Raw genomic sequence first — 20,488 nt, forward strand, 5'->3', positions numbered from 1 at the left:
AACGCTTCCGATAGGTGTCCCTGATAGAACCCAAAGGTCTTATATTATCAGTAGCGGAGGCAGAGGCCTAGCACTATCGTAAGACGAAAAGAAGAAGAAAAAGAGAAGTATCGTTCCTCGTTGCTAAGAACAAATTATCCAAAGAGGGATCATTACATTACAAAGTGTCACCTAGTGCGAACACCAAATGATACACAATAGCATCCTAAAACCCAGACAGGGAAGAAGACATCGACATTGAGGACCAAAATCTTAACCTAGAAGGATTTAGCGACACCCTAGATGACCTTTCAGTAGAGCCCTTAAGGGCAGCGAGTCCAGTAACACCAGAGAAAGAATCACCAGTCGATAGCTCTCCTGCAGGAACCCCACGACCTGAAAGAATATCAGAATCCGCAGTACTAGTGCCACCGACCCTGGCCACTCCAGCACCAAGCACTAGCATACTGGGAATGACTGAAGATCAGTTTCAAGCATTTCTAGTAGTAACACGAAACACAGGACAAGGAAATATCAACAGACCGAAAGTAAAAGAACCTGATACGTACAAAGGAGCCGAAGATTAGCTTCGAATATTCCTGGCACAATGTGAAGGGTATTTTGCCGTTAAAGGATATGGAGAGCACCACGATCAGATCAAGATTCCATTTGTGGAATCTCTATTGAGAGGACTTGCAGGACAATGGATTATGCCTTTCCAAAATGAAAGAAATTAAAGCAACTGGGTCACATACGCGGAATTCAAAACTGTACTCTTTGAACAATTCAGAGATCCTAATGCTAAGGAAACAGTAAGAAGAAAGCTGGAAAAACTCCAACAAGGAAAATAGACCTTCTCGGCATACTGGAATGAATGCTGATTATTGGAATACGAGGCAGAGTTTGATGATGCTACCACTACATTATCCTCCTAAGAAACTGCAGCCAAAGACTCTGAGAAGCATGGGGAATCTCCAACTCACCTTACACAACAGCCAAAGGATTTGCAAGATGGGTGATCGATAAGGAAAGCAAACTACACATGGTCTGAAACAACTCGGAGAGCACTACAGCCCACAGAGTGGTCCAATTATTCAGAAACGTGGATAGAACTTTCAAACCACAAGCAACACGAAGCGAAAGTAGAAACCTGCTACCAGGAGAACCAATGGAATTGGACAAAACAAGATCAAGACCAGCTTTGAGCCTATCCAAGGAACAATACGCTAGAAGGATGAATGGAAAACTCTTTCTGAGATGCAGAAAGGCTGGACATTGGATCTCAGAATGCAGAAGTCGACCAGACAATGGATACCAGGGGACTAGAACTGCGGGAAACAATCACTTCCAACGTCAAAAAAGGAGCAACATTTACGAAATGATCACATAGGATTCACCAGTGGAAAAAGACGAGGGTCCCCAGTAAACCGTGGTTTGGGAGACCCAAGATGCAGACCTGGAAATTCTATTAAGTTAGTAAACTACTACACGGCACGACACACGCAAAGAGGAGAAGAAGACGGAGATCTGGTAATGATCAAAATGAAGATATACAACGAAAAAGATGAAGAAATAACAATATATGCAATGCTCGACTCAGCGGTGACCGAAAATTTCATCGACAAGGAAATTTGTGATAAATACGGCCTCAACACCAAGGAAACCAAGAAAGCAAGACAAGTCTACCAAGCAGATGGAAAGCCAAGCGCAATGGGTCCAATAACCCATATGGTAACAGTATCTATGGACATTAACAGCCATCAAAAAACAGCAACCTTCCTGATAGCAGATTTCAAGAACCATGAGATAGTCCTAGGAATGCCATGGTTACAAAAAACAATCCCACAATCGACTAGAACGAGAACAAAATAACCTTCACTAGTGAACTATATGTAATGTAATGTCTCAATAGTTCGTCAGTGGTCTACTCAACCCCAGTACGAAAAGCTGAAGAAGAAACGTTGCATACAAAATTTGCAGAGATGGGACAAGACAAGAGAGTCTGGATACAAAAACTGGACCAAGGGGCAAAAGTGCACACTAAAGGGTCCAAAAAGGCAGCAGGACACGACTTGTATGCCAACGAGAAGACCAAGATACCTGCCAACGGAGAGGAAACAAGAGCGACAGGAATAGCCATTGGACTACTAGAAGGCACCTATGGACGGATAGTACCCTGTAGTGGTCTAGCAGTCAAATATCAACTCATGACCATGGTAGGGGTAATCGACACCGACTATATGGGAGAAATCAAAGTGGTCTTGGTCAACCTGGCTTAAGGGTACTACGAAGTCCAGAAAGGTGATCGAATCGTACAACTGATTATTGAAAAATCAACAAAGAGGATCTGCATGAAGTAGATCAACTGGAAGAAACGACAAGAGGGTGTCAGGGGTTTGGAAGTACAGACCAAGTACAGCCTGATGCAACCAGAAAAACCGAGATCAAAGAGATCACGGCACAAGCGTTCGGATAGTACTATCGAAGAGAAGATACCACTGGAATTCTCAAATAGAAATACAAAGACGAAAAAGCAGTCCTAGCAAAAATCAATATCAGCACGGAACTGGCAATCCAAGACAAGAAATACTAAAGCAAAAAGGGATAGAAAGAATTGATTCCAAAAGAATATCATCAATTCATGAATCTATTCCAAGAAGAAAAAGCTACAGGACTACTACCCTGAAGACTAGGAATCGACCGCGAGATTCAGCTGGACAAAGACAAAAAAACTAGAAAACTAAAAGAGATTCCTTATAAGAAGCTATACCCACTAGGAGAAGCAGAACTCAAAGAACTTAGAAAGCTCATCGAACAGAACCTAAAGCGAGGATGGATCAGAGACTCCTTCGCATCAGGAGGATCTCCAATACTATTCGTCAAAAAGAAAGATGGAATGATGAGACTCTGTGTCGACTACAGAGCCCTCAATTCGGTTACCAAGAAGGATCAATATCCACTACCCTTAATTGAGGAAGCACTGGATAGACTATGGTCAGCAAAATACTTCACCAAGCCAGACATCAAGGATGTATACCACAATATACACATCAAAGCAGGAGACAAATGGAAGACTACATTCGCCTCAAGATACGGAATGTTCGAATACTTGATTATTCCCTTTGGGCTTACCAATGCGCCAGCTTCATTCCAAAGATGGATCAACCGGGTACTCAATAAGTACCTCGACATATGTTGTATTATCTACTTAAACGATGTACTCATCTACTCAGAAAATATGCAACAACCCCAAAGGGACATCAGCAATATCATGGTAGCAATACAAGGATCAGGAAAGAAGATCAAACCAACCAAGTGCAAATTTCATAAGGAAGAAACCGAATATCTCGAGTTCATCATCAATCAAAGTAGAGTTAAGGTCAACCCGGTCAAAACAGCAGCAATATTGGATTGGGTGAAACCAAACAACAAAACGGATGTCCAATGTTTCATGGGATTCTGCAACTTTTATAGAAGGTTCATAGAAGGATTTAGCAGGCTAGCAAAACCACTCTATAACCTAACAAAAAAAGACAAGAAATCAGAATTGGGAGAAATGGAACAGAAAGCATTTGATGCAATATGAAAGCATCTAACATCGGTGCCAATACTGGCTAGTTTCGACCCAAATCAAAGGACAATGATTGAAATGGACGCCTCCAAATATGTATGCTCAGGCACACTATTGCAACAATGCGAAGATGGAAAATGGAGGTCAGTATCCTATCGGTCTAAGACAATGACTCTTGCGAAATGCAACTATGATGTTGCAAACAAGGAACTATTAGCGATAGTTCAAGCATTAATGGAGTGGAGGAGATACGTCCCGAACAATGATCATCCGATCCATGTTCTGATTGATCACAAGGATCTAGTCCCATTCATGACCACGAAGGAGTTGAACGATTATCAGATAAGATGGATGGAACAACTCAGCAAATACGACTTCAAGATCGAATACCGACCTGGAAAAGAAAGCGGAAAACCTGATGCTCTCACGAGAATTGCAAGCGACAAACCACAAACCAAAGAGGACGAAACAATCAAACAAAAGTCAAGGACACTATTGCCAAAAGCTTACTTCGAAGCGATGGAGGTCATTCAATATACCTCAGAAGAGGAAAAAGGGATCAGAAAGGGAAACAAGAAAGACAAAACAATTCAAGCAGTAAAGAAAGCATTGGAGGAAGGAAAAAAGAAAATAAAAGGGATTGCCCCAGGGTTATGCCAATGGCAAGAGGAAGACATGTGGTACAATGGAAAACAATAGATCCCAGAAAAAGAAAAGATAAGGACGAGCATCATACAACAACACAACAATATTCCAATGGCGGGACATGGGGGAATGGCTAAAACTACAGAATTCATCACGAGGTCATCCTATTGGCCAAGATTACGCGAAGATGTCAAGAGATATGTCAAAAATTATGACATATTCCAAAGGACGAAAACGGCTAAACAAGTACCCTATGGATTACAGAAATCAAACGAGGTTCCCAAACAACCTTGGGAAACAATTACTATGGATTTCATTACGGACTTATCTCCGTCAGAAAAATGCGATAGTATCCTGGTCGTGGTGGATCACCTGACTAAAATGAGTCATTTCACTCCAGTTAGAAAGGATATGGAAATGAGAGATTTTATACAAACATTCTTCCGAGAGGTATTCTGGCTATACGGTCTCCCGAAGAATATCATTACGGATCAACAAATGTTATTCACATCGGGATTATGGAAAAAAGTAACTGGAGAGATGGAAATACAAAACCAGCTAAGCACTGCCTTTCACCCGCAAACCGATAGACAAACAGAGCAGGTAAATACAATACTGGAACAATATCTACAGGCCTATGTCAACTACCAACAAGATGATTGGTATAAACTGTTATCAATAGATGAATTTGCATACAACAATGGAAAACAAGAAACAATCAGCACAACAACCTTCTTCGCGAATTATGGCCAACATCCACAAAGTCAGACCACAAATCATAGGATTAACAGTATAATACCAGAGAAAGTGGACATGGGAAAACTACATGAGACGTTACGATACGAAATGAGTCAAGCACAACAACGACAGAAGGAATAATAGACAAACACTGAAGGCCCGATCCAAACTTACAACCAGGAGATATGGTGTGATTACTACCACGCAACATCCATACGACGAGACTATCAAAGAAACTGGATTACAAGAAAATTGGACAATTGTGGATATTGGAAAGAGTGGGCAACTCAGCTTATAAGCTCGACCTTCCCCCCTCAATGTGAATACACAATACATTCTACATCTTACTCCTCGAATTACACAACAATAACAAGTTCCCCTCACAAACAATTATTCCTCCTCCTCTAATCGAACTCAATGGAGAACCAGAATACGAACTCGACGAAATAGTCCATTCTCTGTTCTCTAACAGTCATTTTCAATACTGTGCCAAGTGGACAGGATATGCGCCCAAACACGATAAAACTTGGTACCACGCATACAACTTCGAAAATGTACAAGATGCCCTCTCAACCTTCCACCAACAATACCCAGGCAAGCCTGGCCCAGATAACGATCACGTTCAACCAAGACAAAGGCAAGGGAAGCAATCCCACGCCTTTGCAAGCACACGAGAGCTAGGACAATAGCCCCCGCCATATCACACCCACTAGCCCTGAATACTCATTCATGGGTCCGACTGACAACGAAGAACTCAAGGAAAGGGAACAACAAGTAAAGCATAATACCATGTCATGGACAGTATGCTACGATGATAGATGCTAAATACACTTTGGCGACAAGGAAGGCTTGGGATGATTTCCAAGAGAATGCTGGAAATGTGGTCCATGCCTGGAGCACATTCTGAAACCCTAGCAACAGTGCTTCATATATGGGTGCAGAATGCACAGGGCAAGTAAGATTTGTGTGGGATATTACCCACAGAAGGACGGAAGCAAGAAAGAGTTAGAGGCAAACAACACAAAACAGACTTGGGCCGTGAGCATACGGCCCAGGGAGGGAGGGGCCCAAAACTCCTCTGCGGATACAGAACCAGATGTCAGGAGCCTACATAGGCAAATCCGTGGACTCCGGGAACAACTTAATCAGGCCGAAGTCACAATTTGGGCAAACGACAAAACAATCATGGAGCTGAGACAACTGAACAATGCCCAGCAGAGAACGATCGAAATGGCAATCCTCACCCTGGAATCCGTGAGGGTATAATGGTGGGAAGTGTACGACAAGGTCCATAAACTTCGGAGGTTACTGCGTGCAGCAGGACAGGAACTATTGAAACTTGGGGATAAAGCCTGATGAGACTCAGGCTTAGGGGGGGAGGGGCTAATATCATGAATGTGGCTTGGCAAGAAAAAGGTTTCTACATGACTCAGGATTATGAGTCAAAGGTATGTTATTGTTCCACAAATATAACTCATTTGGGTCATATGACTTATTATGTTATAATTTGTTATGTTTCGTACATAACTCAATTATAAGTTGTAAGACCTGTGCCTGGTGAGTGTGCCTTGCGAGTATGCCTTGCGGGTATGCCTTGTGCATATAATTTATGTTTTGCACATGACCTTATTAGGAGGTTATGGTTCTTACGCATATGACTTGTTTATTGTGTTATGATTGGTTTATGAGTTTTCGCATATGACCTCGCTATGAGGTCATGGGTTTTGAGCATGTGACCACTTTAGTCACATGATTAGTTTATTATGATTTGGTTTCGCACATGTGACCACTTTAGGTCACATGACTATGGGCGGGAAGAACACTATATAAGGAGGTCGATGCAGCTGAGGAGGATAGGTTTTTCATGCTTTGTTCCAAGTACTTTTCCTACTTATTACTTTAACGAATATAAAATACCTCTACGATCTTTATTACGATCGCAACGATTATTGTTATGCCGAAGAAAGCACGGCACGAGAGAAGAGTTAGAGGAAGCTTATGATAGGCATTCCTGATAAAAGACAAAGGTCTTGGACTATCAGTAACGGAGGCAGAGGCCTAGCGCTATCGTAAGACGAAGAGGAGAAGAAGAAGCAGAGAAGTATTGTTCCCCGTCACCAAGAACTAACTATCCAAAGAGGGATTGTTACATATTGTTTGTGTTTGTTTTTGGTTGGGATGATTGAGGCAGCCTAACCACCCAATACCTCAAATAACCCTACTTCCTAGTGCGCCGGAAATTCAAATCCTGAAGCAGGATTTAAACTCATGACCTTGCAATTAAACATAAGGGGCCAACCTACCTTTAACCACTAGACCATGAGTGAATCTTGTAAAATTACTATTAACAGCATCCCTTATGGGCCACCTGCTGATTACTGTAAACAATAACTCTATTGGGTATTTCTCTAAGCGACCCTTTTTCATGGGATGTATAATAGCTCATTGTTGAGTGGTGAAAAGCCCCAACTGCCCTACACGTACGTTTGACCCGCCGTATTACGAACGTTTCATACAAATTTACATACAACTCGCATTTGCTGTCGGATATATAATAAGGCATCATGAAATGGGTGGCCATAATGAGGAACCCGGGATATCAGCACTCGGGCCCTGCCCCGAATTGAGAAGAATGGCCGAGATTTGGTGGTGCGCAATAGCGGTCGAGCTGACAAACGTTAACCCACTCTACAGGCTGCACGAGCAGCGTGGAAACTCTAGTAATTTCTTATCGGATTATCCACAGGAATCAATTTGTCGGCTCACGATACGTTTAGTTTTTGACAGGCTAACAGAATTGCGAACACCGGTTAACGGGACCCGATTACAGCGCACGCTTTGCAGTGGGAAACTGTACTAGGGCACATGGGTAAGTCCGGCATGGAACCACAACAGATAGAATAAGGGTACATGGTTCTCACAAAAGTTTAAGGCATGTGGACCCTTCGATTCCCACAGTGTATAGGAGAATCCTGCAGTAGATATGGGCATAAATTCATTAGATATCACTCGAATGCCAAGCTACTAGTTTCAGCCTTAATGCGTGAGTGTGATTTTGCCGGTGGCTCAGTGAACCAGGGGATACTTGCAACCTCAGGTGTGAATGAATAGGTTGCCTTGACTTTGCATTGTTTGAGTTTGAGTTGGGCCCCAGTCTACGAGCACTGAGCTTGAGGTTTATCAGTAACTTTATGCATCTATTCATTCACTGATGTCTTGGCCTAGCATCACACGCCTTCTAGCAAAGTCAACAACACATCCAGATGTAAAATCCTAATTTCTGATACGCAGGGAATCTCTTAAATTCCACCATCTCCGGCCGCCTTGTAATCTCCGGATTCTGAGTCAAAAGCTCCAAGGCAGGACGAGCGTTTTCCCGACACGCTACCCGTACTGTATGATCGGCCCGTTATGAGACGTGTTAGATATCGTTAAGTACGATTCGCAATCCTGTTACCCTGTCAGACTAAGCTTATCGTGGGCTGACCGGCTGAGTTCCGCTGATACTGTACTGTACAGTACTTTACTTGTAATCTGATGGTGGATCCCGAGAGATTATGCTTCACTTCACTTTTTCCGTTCCTACGCTGATCTACGAGTACCACTTTCATAGTTGCCTAAGATCCGCCGCTGATACAAGCAACAGAGTTTCCCCCCTTCCCACCTCACAACGGCCAAAATGACCACCTCTGTCAACCCCCTCCTAACAACCCTCCTCTCAATCCACACCCACGGCCTGCGTATTCTACAACTGAGTGAATCCATAACCGCCGCATTCCCACCAGATGCGACGCGCTCCTCTGACGTCTCGGACTCGCTCTCCGTCGCGACGCCCATGCCCGTGGCCTTGCAAGCGGACCTGAGCCACTACAAAGAGCTCTTCTCGAAACTGCGCTTTAGCTACCTAGAGCAGGTCACCAAGGAGAAATTCCTGCGGGCGATCACCGAAGATTCGCCGTTGGTGGGGGAGGCGGGTGAAAATGAGGAGTTGGAGGCAGGGCTTGTAACAGCGAAGGCCGAGTTACGAAGGAGCAAGCGGGAGGTGGAGGGTATATTGGCGGAGTTGGAGGGGTTGAGTCGGAGGCTTGCTGATGGTTTTTCATCTCGCCTCGCCTCATCTCTTCTGTTTTGCGGTTGGCTAATAAGAGTGGCAGATCACAAGACGGTACTGGACTACATTTCCAAAGCCACCACCCTCCCATCACAGACGACAGAGGTGGAAGCCGAGATAGCGAAACTAGAGAGGGAACAAAACTCCCCCACCTCTCCTTCCTCCTCCTCACTGCCCAAACTCCCACTATCAGACACACTGACCCTCCTCTCCGCCGATGAGGCCGAACTATCCAGGCTTCAGAAGGAACTCGCAGAAGCGGACCTGGCGCTGACGAAGAAGCGGGCGCGCCTAGAAGCGCTGGAGAGCGAGATCGGGCCGATGGAGATGGATAAGGAGGGGTTGGAAAAGTTTGCTTCCGAGGCGGTTCGGATGAGGGATTCTGCGAGGGCTGAGGGGAAGGTTGACAGGGAGAGTATGGGGAGGTGGTATAAGGCTGTATTTGATGGGTTAGAGGGGGTGTTGGTGAGCCGGTAGAATATTCGTGTTATTATTATCACTTTTCCTTCAAATTGCTGGGTTTTATATAGAGTTTTGGCAATGGGAAATAGTTGGCAGTGTTTTTTCCGGTGGTGATACACCCGGCCAGAAATTGGCTTAGAGACCGAGGGTTTAAACCGGATTGCTCGGATAGGCGGCGTTACCAATATCATTTTCTCTTTCTCTTTGGGCATATTATGAGGTGGTCTATCGTGGACATCACAAGTAGGTTCCGTCCGTCGGTTCAAGCTAAGGGGCTGGTCTTGTTCGCATTGGATGCCAGCCACTTTAGCAGTGGTGTAGGTGCAGTGGTGAGTGACCCCGGTATCTGAGTTGCTAGACATCCTTAGTGGGCGAATACTAGTGTCGCATACTAACTTAGTATCTGGTCCTGTTCTTCAACATTGAAAAGGCCCGGATACTCACCGGTTACTGCGCAAAAAGTTTCTCTAGAAGACTGGTCCCATTGTTGTCTGAGCCGGCTTTAGTGCACATATGCCTGCAGTCTACCAGAATGACTACGATGGAATTCTTAGACCGACACGATACATGGATTGTAATAGATTAGGAGCCGTACTCGAGTACTGTACCATGAGTGTGTGCAGTATGTACAAATAAACACAGTGCAAGGATCCTTTCGAGCAATCTCTAAAGTGCAGAATCACCACAGAACAAGTGCAAGTAAAGAGAGATCTTTCACTAGGTCAGACGAGTCCCGACCCGGTACCCCAGCTATCATGATGTAAATTTATCAACCTGGTCATGGTGACACCCTCAGTGGGCATGTGCCAGGTCATTAGGAACAAGATTACAATACTCCTTTGCGAAGCACACAGGCGCCGCCATTGTGGACATTGCTCTTTACTGATCCCCTTGATCTTACTGCAAGAATGATACGTGTACTCCCACTCCAGTCATAATTGTAAGATTGATTCCTTCACTTCAACATCTCCTTTTACCATTGATTTCAACTTCTAGAGATTATGTCTCTTCAAGACTATCTGAACACCATCGTTGTCAGTACCAATGAAATATTCTAAGTCATTTCTTTGTCTTCGCCTAGTTTTCAGAGCTTATTGTATCATGGAACTTGGGCGGTAGAGATCTTTCTGGGACGGTAGACCATAGTCGCTGTTCTGGACCTTAGTGTCTTGAATGGGTAGTCATCTGCCCTTGTTCTAAATACCTGAATTTTTCTCCAACAGGTTTTGTCCTCATGGTTTTTCTATTTACAATAAGTGCAATTGCCTTTTTGCTTTCTTTCATGAATTGTTGACTGGAGGATTCGGTCGTGGACCATTTTGAAGTTTGTATGTATCAACTTCATAGTCCCAGTAGATCTCTTTGCCGGTTTCTCAGGCTCCAGTTCCTACTTCCTCATTTTGGAGAGACTGTCTCCTATTATAAAGAGTTTTTCTCCTTTTACCTTTAGTTGATTTTTGTCTACAGGTTTTTGTGTGAGAAATCTTTTACGAGTTCTGACTTATTACGGTCTAGGTGGTCCCATTCCTGCTCTTCCTCCTCATCAGCTTCCTGCTTCCACTACTGCCTTTTCCCATTCTCTGTTGGTATTGTATTTATTCAGGGAAAGTCGTGATCTAATCTTGGAGGGCAACTTTCTATTGCATGCCATACACCTGGCTGGTCCGGTCAGTTGAGCGTGGAGATTCAGATTATGCATTTTTCCCATAAACATCTTCATATCATTTTTCTACTTGACTAATTCTATGTCTCGTATGGCTTTACATCTTTCTTTGAGGGGGGTATACTCACTGGTAAATTCATGTTCAAAGCATGTCTATAAACACAGTTCCGGGTCTTGTTCCTCTCCATGGAGGCCATCCATTACACACCGATACTATACTACTATCGGACTGACCTGATCCCCTTTTATTCCCCTCAGGATATAGATAATGCATTCACTATCATCATCCCAGATCCTAGGATTTCATTCAAAATAATCCACATATTAAATTAACCAAGGGTGGACGTAGTGACTGGTCTTTGATTTGAAAAATGGTGACAGGTCTGCCAGTCCCTTAATAGTATGGGCCAATACTTCTACAAGCATATCGGCTGTTCTATGTTGTTCAGGGATTAATACCTGTTAAAAATCTGCCTCGTCCTACTCCATACTTTCCTCCATTTCCATCATCATCCCTATCATCACTTCCATCATCCAAGTTACCGCCTAGCATTATGGACGTTGGGGGTTGTCCTTCTCTCTGCTTTCCCTTATTTTAGGTACTGACTTTCTCCGGTTCCTCCCTTTCTGTGTTATATATCTCATTCTTCTGGAACTGACTCCAACATAGCATACTGACAGCTTGGTTGTCCACTATCCATTGCTTTAAGTTTTTCAAGCATGAGGGATAAGGTATGGGATATATGGGTCTGATTACTTTGAATGATACGGTGAAGTCACCATAGCAATCTGCCTCTCTTTCTGATCTTGAGACTATATTAGATATCAAGTTTCATGTTGCTTGATTCTGTTGGGTTTGTTGCGCTCTAAACACCTGAAAAGCTTGTTCGTGAGTGACATCTTACTCGAGAGCTTCTCATTGCAGTAGTTTGGTGGTTACCTCCTCATAATGCTCTTGTCAAGCATCTTGTGCAACCAATTCAGCACCTATTTCGCAGTTAATCCTTTCTAGTATCTCTTGGACGTTTACTTCCACCACAGGATAATGATGTAACATTATGGATATTTCATCATCATATATGTCTTGACCTTCCAGCAATTTTTGCTGGACTCCTATCAGCTGTCACTTGTTGGCCTGTCAGTCAGCTGACAGAGTTTCGAAAGCAATATTGGTACTATAGATACTGGTTAAAATATCCTGCCGTATTTGACCTATGATTCTTCCAATCCTAGCAGTATGTCCTGCGAGATTTACTGCATAGGTAATTGAATGTAGTGTGGAGGATCCTGAAATCAGAGAGAAAGCCCTTGTAGATAGTGGGGCAATAAAGGGTTTACCTGCAGGTTCTCCGAAGGATTTTCAGAGAGCCAGAGGGAGAGGACGAACGACTAAGAGTTATTGAGTGGTGATCTCTAGAGGTATCTAATATATCCCCTGGAGTAATATGCTTATGAGGTTGTGACATCTCATTTGCTTGTTTACAAGCTTCTTTTTCTCGTATGTGATGTAGAAAGCTCGCATTTTGGGAAATTTCCGTTTGAGTCCAATATGAGGCAGGACAGTTGGTGTCCGGGTTGTGTCGTGCAGTAGGAAAATGTAGGTAGATACGTAGAGTATCTTGGTAATAAAAAGATCTAACAATATAGTGTTAGGCGGACACAATCTAATAGACTTCAGGATTGTCTTCATCAAGCAAGATTCATTTTTGTAGACCGAGATTTTCTAGGAAGGCTCGAATTTACTGGTTTTGTTTATGACTACCAAGAGTGAAGTCAATTTGGTAAAGTAAAATAGAATAGTAAAAACAAGAATATATTGTTAAAGTCTCTTCTCCGTTGCTTGATGATGTCTAAAGCTTAAGAGGTACTACAATATTTATATTCTGTATCTGAGTGTTCACTGACTGCATCTATTTATTATACAATGACATACCTCTCTGATTATAACTCGCAATATTAGGTATTATTAAAGGTGTGAACACCTGCAGACCCTGAAAATCACCACATCCTCTTTGGCGATCACAATTTAACTAACTCAGAACCATACTGTTCCCACTAGTAGTTATCTGATAATTAGCATTTTTAGACTTGTAGCCTAGTTTTTTAAGTTGAACTGAGCCGGCCCCAATTTTCTCCATCATTGATAAAATGATCAGTTTCATCTGAGGTTGCATCTGTGAAGGTAGTCTTAATCGCAACCTTTTTAGGTCGCCTGACTTTAAATATTTATAACTCCTTACTCAACTGACAGATGTCTTCCGGAGGACTTTTTACTAATTCGCAGAAAGCTATTCCACCAGATTTACCATTATTCCCCCAGTTGGTAACTCTTAGTTGCTCTGGGTAACTGGGTTTCAATCACTGTTGTAGTATTGGAAGTTATCCCCATAACTATAACATATTCCAAAACCTAGTTGCAATACTCTGTGAAGTCCATTGGCTTCTATGGTAGTATTTCTCAGAGTTCCAGACTCTTCTGGATACTATAGGATGGATGTGAATGTATTGGTTTCTTGTTGAGATCCTTTCCCATTCGATACCATCTCTTTGTGCAAAAATGTCCCCTTACCTAAGCTCCATGCCAAAGATATTACATCTTTGACATCTGGTAACCCTCTAAGTAGTTGACAGATTTACTCTATTCAACATCTCAGACCTAGCTCAAGGTTCCCTCACAGATAAGCTGTGAACAGGATTCTGTCAATCAGACGGCAGAGACATATACTGTGTTATTCTGACACCTTCAATTCAGTAGTATTATAGTCCCAGGCTGCAACTGAAATTGATATGTATAATAATATATGGGCCCAGTAAGGGGGCCAGAGGGGAATGTTGCAGACTAGGGATTCTGATTCTGGGTGAGGTTACCTTACTTAGGATAACTGCTAGGTATCAAATCTGGGTATTCCTAATAATGGCCAAATACTATGATAAAAAGGCCACGCAACAACCTGTCTTCAAAATTGATGATAAAGTATTATTAAATGCAAAGAACATTCGTACATATCAGAATTAAAAGAAACTCAGCGTAAGATTATGTTGGCCATTTGTGATATTAAATAAGCGAGAAAACTGTGCCTGCATGCTCAACAGGTCGGATTGATAGAACATACACCCAGTATTCCCTGTATCTCACTTAGAAACTTACTGAGAGTCAGTACGCACAAACTGACAACAACCTCACCGAAAACCATTAGATATTGAAGGTAACTTATAAAGAGAAATAGAGAAAATCATAAGTGAAATATGCTCTTAGCGAAAGAAGCTATGTGGTCACTACTAGGAGGTACACGAACTATGGTATTTTGTTAAATGGTAAGGGTGTTCACAAGACAAGAACATGTGGGAACCTGCCACGGGTGTGAATTATGCAAGGGAAATAGTAGAAGAGTTCTACTGTGATAATCCAGAAATGCCACGACAGGCAGAGGAAGGACAAGGAAGAAAAAGGTTTTCCCATCATGGCCAAGCAACTGTAAAACATTTCTCACCGTGCTCTTCTCTGGTCCTAAAGGAGCTAACTTTTGAGGTTTAATGATTTAATATTTTAATTTTTAATTTGTAATTTATTTTATATGTACCCAAATGGCATTCAAGGCAAAGTCTTAAAAGGAGGGAGCTCATTCCAGGAACATCAAGATCTGATACCTAGGAATTACCCTAAGTAGGGTAGTCTTACCCAGAATCGGAATTCCTGGTCTCCACCACCTCCCTCTGGCACCCTTACGGGACCCGCAGGATATTATACATATCAATCTCAGTTCCATCCTGTGACTATAATGCTATAGAATTGAAGGTGTAAGAATATCACCATATATATTGCTGCTGTCCATCAGACCATATCCTGTTCATAGGATATATGCGAGGGGACCTTCAGCTAGTGTAGGAAGTAGAATGGGGTAAATCGGTCAACTACCCAGAAAGCTACTAAACTTTAAAGACATAATGTCTTGGTCATAGGCCATAGGTAACAGGACACATTTGCACAAAGAAATAGTATTGCATGGTAAAGAATCTCAACAAGAAACCAATACATTCGCATCCACTCTACAATAACCAGAGGAGTCTAGAACTCTGAGAAACACTACTATAGAAGCCAATGGACTTCACGGAGTATTGTAACTAGGTTTCAGAACACGTTGTTATTGTGGGGATGATTCCCAATACTACAACAGTGTTAGAAACCCTGTTACCCAGAGCAACCAAGAGTTGCTGAATGAGAGAATATTTGCCAATCTCGTAGAATATCTTTCTGCCAATTAGTAGGAATTTCTCCAGAAGATATCTATCAGTTGAGTAAGGAGTTATGAAAGTTTGAAGGTTTGAAGTCAGTTAACCTAAAAAAGTTGTGATTACGACTATCTTCACAGATGCAACCTGTATATGAAACTGATGATTTCATCAAAGAGGGAGACAATTAGGGCCAACTCAGTTCGATTTGAGAACTAGGCTACAAGTCTAAAGACTCAAAGGATCGAATAACTGGTATTGGAAACAGTATACTTCCTAGTTACTTATATTGTAATTGCTGAAAAGGGTGTGGTTATTTTCATGGTTTCCAGATGTTCACTCCTGTTAAGAATACCCAATATTACTTGTTATAATCAGAGAGGTACATTGTTGTATAATAAATAGATGTAGCCCGCGAACACTGAAATATAGAATATAAATATTGCAGTATTTTACATCCTTTAGATATCATTAACAATGGAGAAGAGACCTTAACAAGATTATATTGTTTTTACGATTCTATCATACTTTAACAAATTTACTTTACTCTTTACAGTCATAAACGAAATGAGTGAATTCGAGCCTTTCTAGACAATCTCTGTCTATAGAAATGAATTTTCATTAGCCCAAACAATTCTGAAAACTATCAGATTGTCTCCGACTAACAACCCCAATGATGATATATTTGTTTCCTTATGAGGTTTCTGGGAATCTCTCTACAAAATCGAAGCTCATTATATCTACAGGCTGTAGATGGACAACAGCCATCTGACTCACTGACAGCTTCAACAGCCCTACCATCTGATATCTTGGACATGTCTCGCAATACAGGTTCATATTCTTCGCTCGTATCAGCCAATAATACCATCCAACAATTGTTCTCAACTAGAGCCCCACCGACAAGTGTCCTTGGCAGTCATACATCTGGTAAAGTATTACCTCCACTTCCACTACTCGAATACAGAAAGCCTTCTTTGTATTCTGCTCAACAAACACCTATCAATTTGGAGGCCTTGTAGTGTCATAACGAGCACTCGGTATTCTGGTTCCTATAATGGTGACTCCATCTGTCCACCGATGATGCAGTAGCCTATATGGCTTCAATTTGTAATGAACAAGGTACCTTTAGTGGGCAGACCAGAGCTCTCGATCATTGCCACTGAAATTGTCCTGATTGCCAAAGAGTTTATAATGTACACCTTCTGTGCATCACTTATCCTCTAGCCATTCCTTCCACTATACTACCAACTACTTCCTTTCTATCGACAATACTTCCAATACTTTCTCCTCCTCCCTCACCTGATCACCAGTAAGGACACACCACATTCTACTCATCCCATACACTCGGGCATTTTACCTTTCAGGTATATGAACGTACTCCACATCATATTCTGCTAACCATACCTGCCATCGTATAATTTAGCCATTAGCATTGTCCTTCCGCAATAATCCCAGTAATACCTGGTAATTTGTACAGACATTATTAGAAAATAGCATGCCTAACACAGGCCACCAGACTTCTTCCAAGCATCCGAGAATCGCTAATACCTCACTCTTGGTTATTGAATATTATCTCTCAGCTAGCAGAAATTGTTTAGATATAAACATTACAATCTTCATCTCTGCTCTCATTGCAGTAGTCAGGTTAGTCCCCACTGGGAAACATGGCAACTGAAGGAATACAGTCATGTCTGTTTAATAATTATCCCCCTGCCCAGCAACTACAACCACAACACTTAATAAATTCAACCATATAACAAATCAAGATACAATGCCAATTAAGGAATAGATGAAAGTACATGACCTAAGCTTCAAAGAAATCTAATTACCATTTTGTATAACCTCTATCTGCATCCAAAACAGCCTGAATTCTCTCAGGTATTATTTCTATCCAAGCCTCTAATGTCTCTTGGAGAATCAAATCCCACTCCTTTGCTGCCTGAAATAATTCAGCAATACTATGGGACCTTCTTTCCAATCGGGAGAATCGCTTTCTGATGGCTCTTTTGAGTAGTACCCAGGTGTTCTCAATAGGATTGAGATCTAGAGAGTTGGGTGGCCAAGGGAACCTTTTGTAATTACTATCTACATGTAATTTTCGATTTTTCTCACTACCATGCCAGGAAGCATTATCTATAGCTAGGTAGATGTTATCAGAAGATCTATCCAGACCTTCTATAAAAGAGATAAGGTATGGCTAGTGGATCTCAGTTGCATATTGGTAGGAATTGAGGCCAAGTTTGTCTCTTTTACTAGTCCTTTCCTCCTTCCTCCACTTGCTCATAAGAATTAACTCAGTTCTCCCCCCCTTTATTATTGCAGTCTAGATACCAATGCTAGTCCTTCCTGACTTAAAGCTAGGCTTTAAGTCTTTTTCTTTCAGCTCTTTACCAGCTCTTATGCTGATCTTTCTCCTAACAGGATTTGGATCATAGATGATAGTAGCTTCATCAACTAAAACCACCCAATTCCATGCCCCTCTCCAGTTTCTCCTTCTCCTAGCAAACTCCTTTCTCTTTTCCTTTTGTTCTTTCCTCCAAAAGGATTTTTTCCTTTGTATCAGAAGCTTAAAACCATTGACTGAAATGATCTTGTCAATAGAGGTCTTGCAAAGACTAATAATTGCCTTTTGGGTAATTTCACATAGCGCTAAATGAGGCTTGGTATCAATAATAGCCTCTATTGCTCTTCTTTTGGCATCAGTAATCTAGGTGGGTTGGCCTTGCTTCGAAGCATAATGAGTATTTGCATTTCTTATCTTGACTCTAGTGACTACCTTTTGAACAGTAGCCTTGCAGACCATAATAGCCTTTGCTATTTAATTATACCCCATATCTGAATGCTTATACAGGGTAAATATTTCCTTATTCAGATCTTCTTTTGCTCAGGTAGAGTGAGGGGGGGCCATAGTCGCCGGTAGGATGAGGGGGTGATGGTGTTGCGTAGTTGCCAAGTAGGGGTATGATTATTAAACAAACACAACTGTACATCACCCAGTGCATGGGCTGAGACATCTGTCATGAGATGGTATTGCCTACTATCATCTGCTCCGAACACAATATTTCTGATGATCACATCCTTCACCATCTAGAATGATTTCTCTTGTTCTTAACCCTATTTTAGCCCACAGGCGACATTAACTGGTTTCCCTCTCTTGCCAACCAAAACACACTCCTGTTTCTTGTGCGATTGCAGCCGGCCATAGATAATGGCTTCCTTGAGGACATGGGCATGCTTGGCACACCCAGGTATAAACTGACATAGGTAGATAGTTATATAGAAAAATGCTTCAACCTCTGTAGCATTGGTAGGTTGTGGATACTCCTGTATCGCTCATACCTTATCCACAGATAGTCGCAGCTCACTCCTATCACTTTCATACTCTAAAGGACTAATCTTCTCAAGAATGAAACCAGATTTGCTGCCTTTGAGTGTAATCCTAGTCCAAGCCAGCTGCAGGAAATAGTGATTATGAAGAAAGTCGAACTGCATCTCAAAAGAGAAAAATGCACTAAAATCATCTTCCACAAAGCACTCCAAGGCCCCTCCTGCATAGTCATCAAGACATGGCTCCGAATACGGCGTGGGGATAGCTCTACCCAAGAGATCCTTCAAGCGCATATATATCTATAGTGCGCCTGCAAGACCCTGTCCTATCCTCAAATACTGCCATTGACCATAATACATAAAGAGGGATGTGCTGTAAGCATGCGAGGGACGGATAGGTACCGCTCAAAACCCGTTCACCGCATCTACTTGAAAGTAGCTCGAAAACCTCGCCTGAATTAAGTTGTTCAAGACTCGCTCAATCCGCCTTGTTAGATAGCCTGATAACATCGTCACACTATTAATAGGGTAAAAGACATGCACCATCCTCAAGCTGCCATCCTTCTTTCTCAAGAACTTTATCCTATGCACCTATGGAGACTCGGTTCATGCAATACTACCAGCCTTCTCAAGCTTGGTGATGTTCAGCTCCAGCCAGTCTCATTCCTACCTCATATACAGCTCATCTCTTACACGTCTTGGCTGTACTCCTTGATAGATGGGAATCCGATGCACCATTAAATCCGTTCCAGGCATATTCTTCAACTTGTCAGCAAAACAGTCTTTCCATGTATACAACAAATACTCCATGTCCTGCCTCTGCCCCGCTATTAACTCAGCTTCTAACTCAATCTTTGAGGCTGCAAACCATGTGGGAATCCCAGTTGCTGAATCCACCAACTTGTGCAAATAACTAGTAGGATGTTGCTTCATTGGAAACTCTACTATATGTGCAAATTCCTCCTATTCAACCATCTCAGCTCTCCTGCTCACGACTACCATGTTCATTGAAATTAGTTCTGACCACTGGTCATACTGTTTCAAAACTTCAGAAGCCTCGACTACCTCGACTACCTTCTCTTGCTTCGATATCCCCATCACCTCATAATCCTTTCCCACTCTTGAATATCCACCTCTTTTCATCTTACGTGCATTTACCATTTGTGAATCCCATCCGCTATTCTTCCAGTAGCGTACTTTACTACAATGATAAATCCTATCTCTATAACATTCATAACATCAAAACTTTCAGTAATACAATTAAGCTTCTCATATCTCCTTTCTCTTGTCTCTTCATTCAAGTTCTTTAAATCCGAAATACTCGACACACTATCACCTTCTCTCACATCCTTCACATTGGACAATCGACTGGAGATATCATCTGGTTGTACTAGTTTTCTGACTCATCAGATGATCTGCTATCCGCTACTTCATCCTCATACTTCATCTGCTCCTCTGCCTGTCTCTTTAGTAATTCAACCAAATCCTGAAAGAAATGGCTAGCACCCGACCACTGCCACTCTAACTCCTCTTCAATTTCTGTGAACACCTGGTGCTATTCTGTATCACTGTCTCTCATAACGGCTGGAATACGAGGGCGCTGTCTCTGAGGCCTTATTTCTGTACTCTCATCCCTGGAAACTTTTACCTAGATTCCATAACAGTATATAATATAGTACTCCCCGCTTCTAGAGTCTTCCTTCGCCTTCACAGTCTACAGCCATCGTCTACTCAGGAGTAAAGAATACGTAAACTCATACTT

The 20,488-nt window shown here is 42.2% G+C and overlaps 1 protein-coding gene; it reads left to right on the forward strand.

The window, feature by feature from the left end:
• The first annotated feature begins 8,518 nt into the window (after window positions 1-8,518).
• Window positions 8,519-9,575, forward strand: GSTUM_00001188001 (uncharacterized protein). XM_002838527.2 has 2 exons: window positions 8,519-9,027; window positions 9,088-9,575. The coding sequence occupies exons 1-2, from the start codon at window positions 8,613-8,615 to the stop codon at window positions 9,519-9,521; spliced, it is 849 nt and encodes a 282-aa protein (XP_002838573.1). The 5' UTR covers window positions 8,519-8,612; the 3' UTR covers window positions 9,522-9,575.
• The last annotated feature ends 10,913 nt before the right edge of the window (window positions 9,576-20,488 follow it).

This window comes from Tuber melanosporum (assembly GCF_000151645.1).
Source record: "Tuber melanosporum whole genome shotgun sequence assembly, scaffold_258, strain Mel28".
NCBI lineage: Eukaryota > Fungi > Ascomycota > Pezizomycetes > Pezizales > Tuberaceae > Tuber > Tuber melanosporum.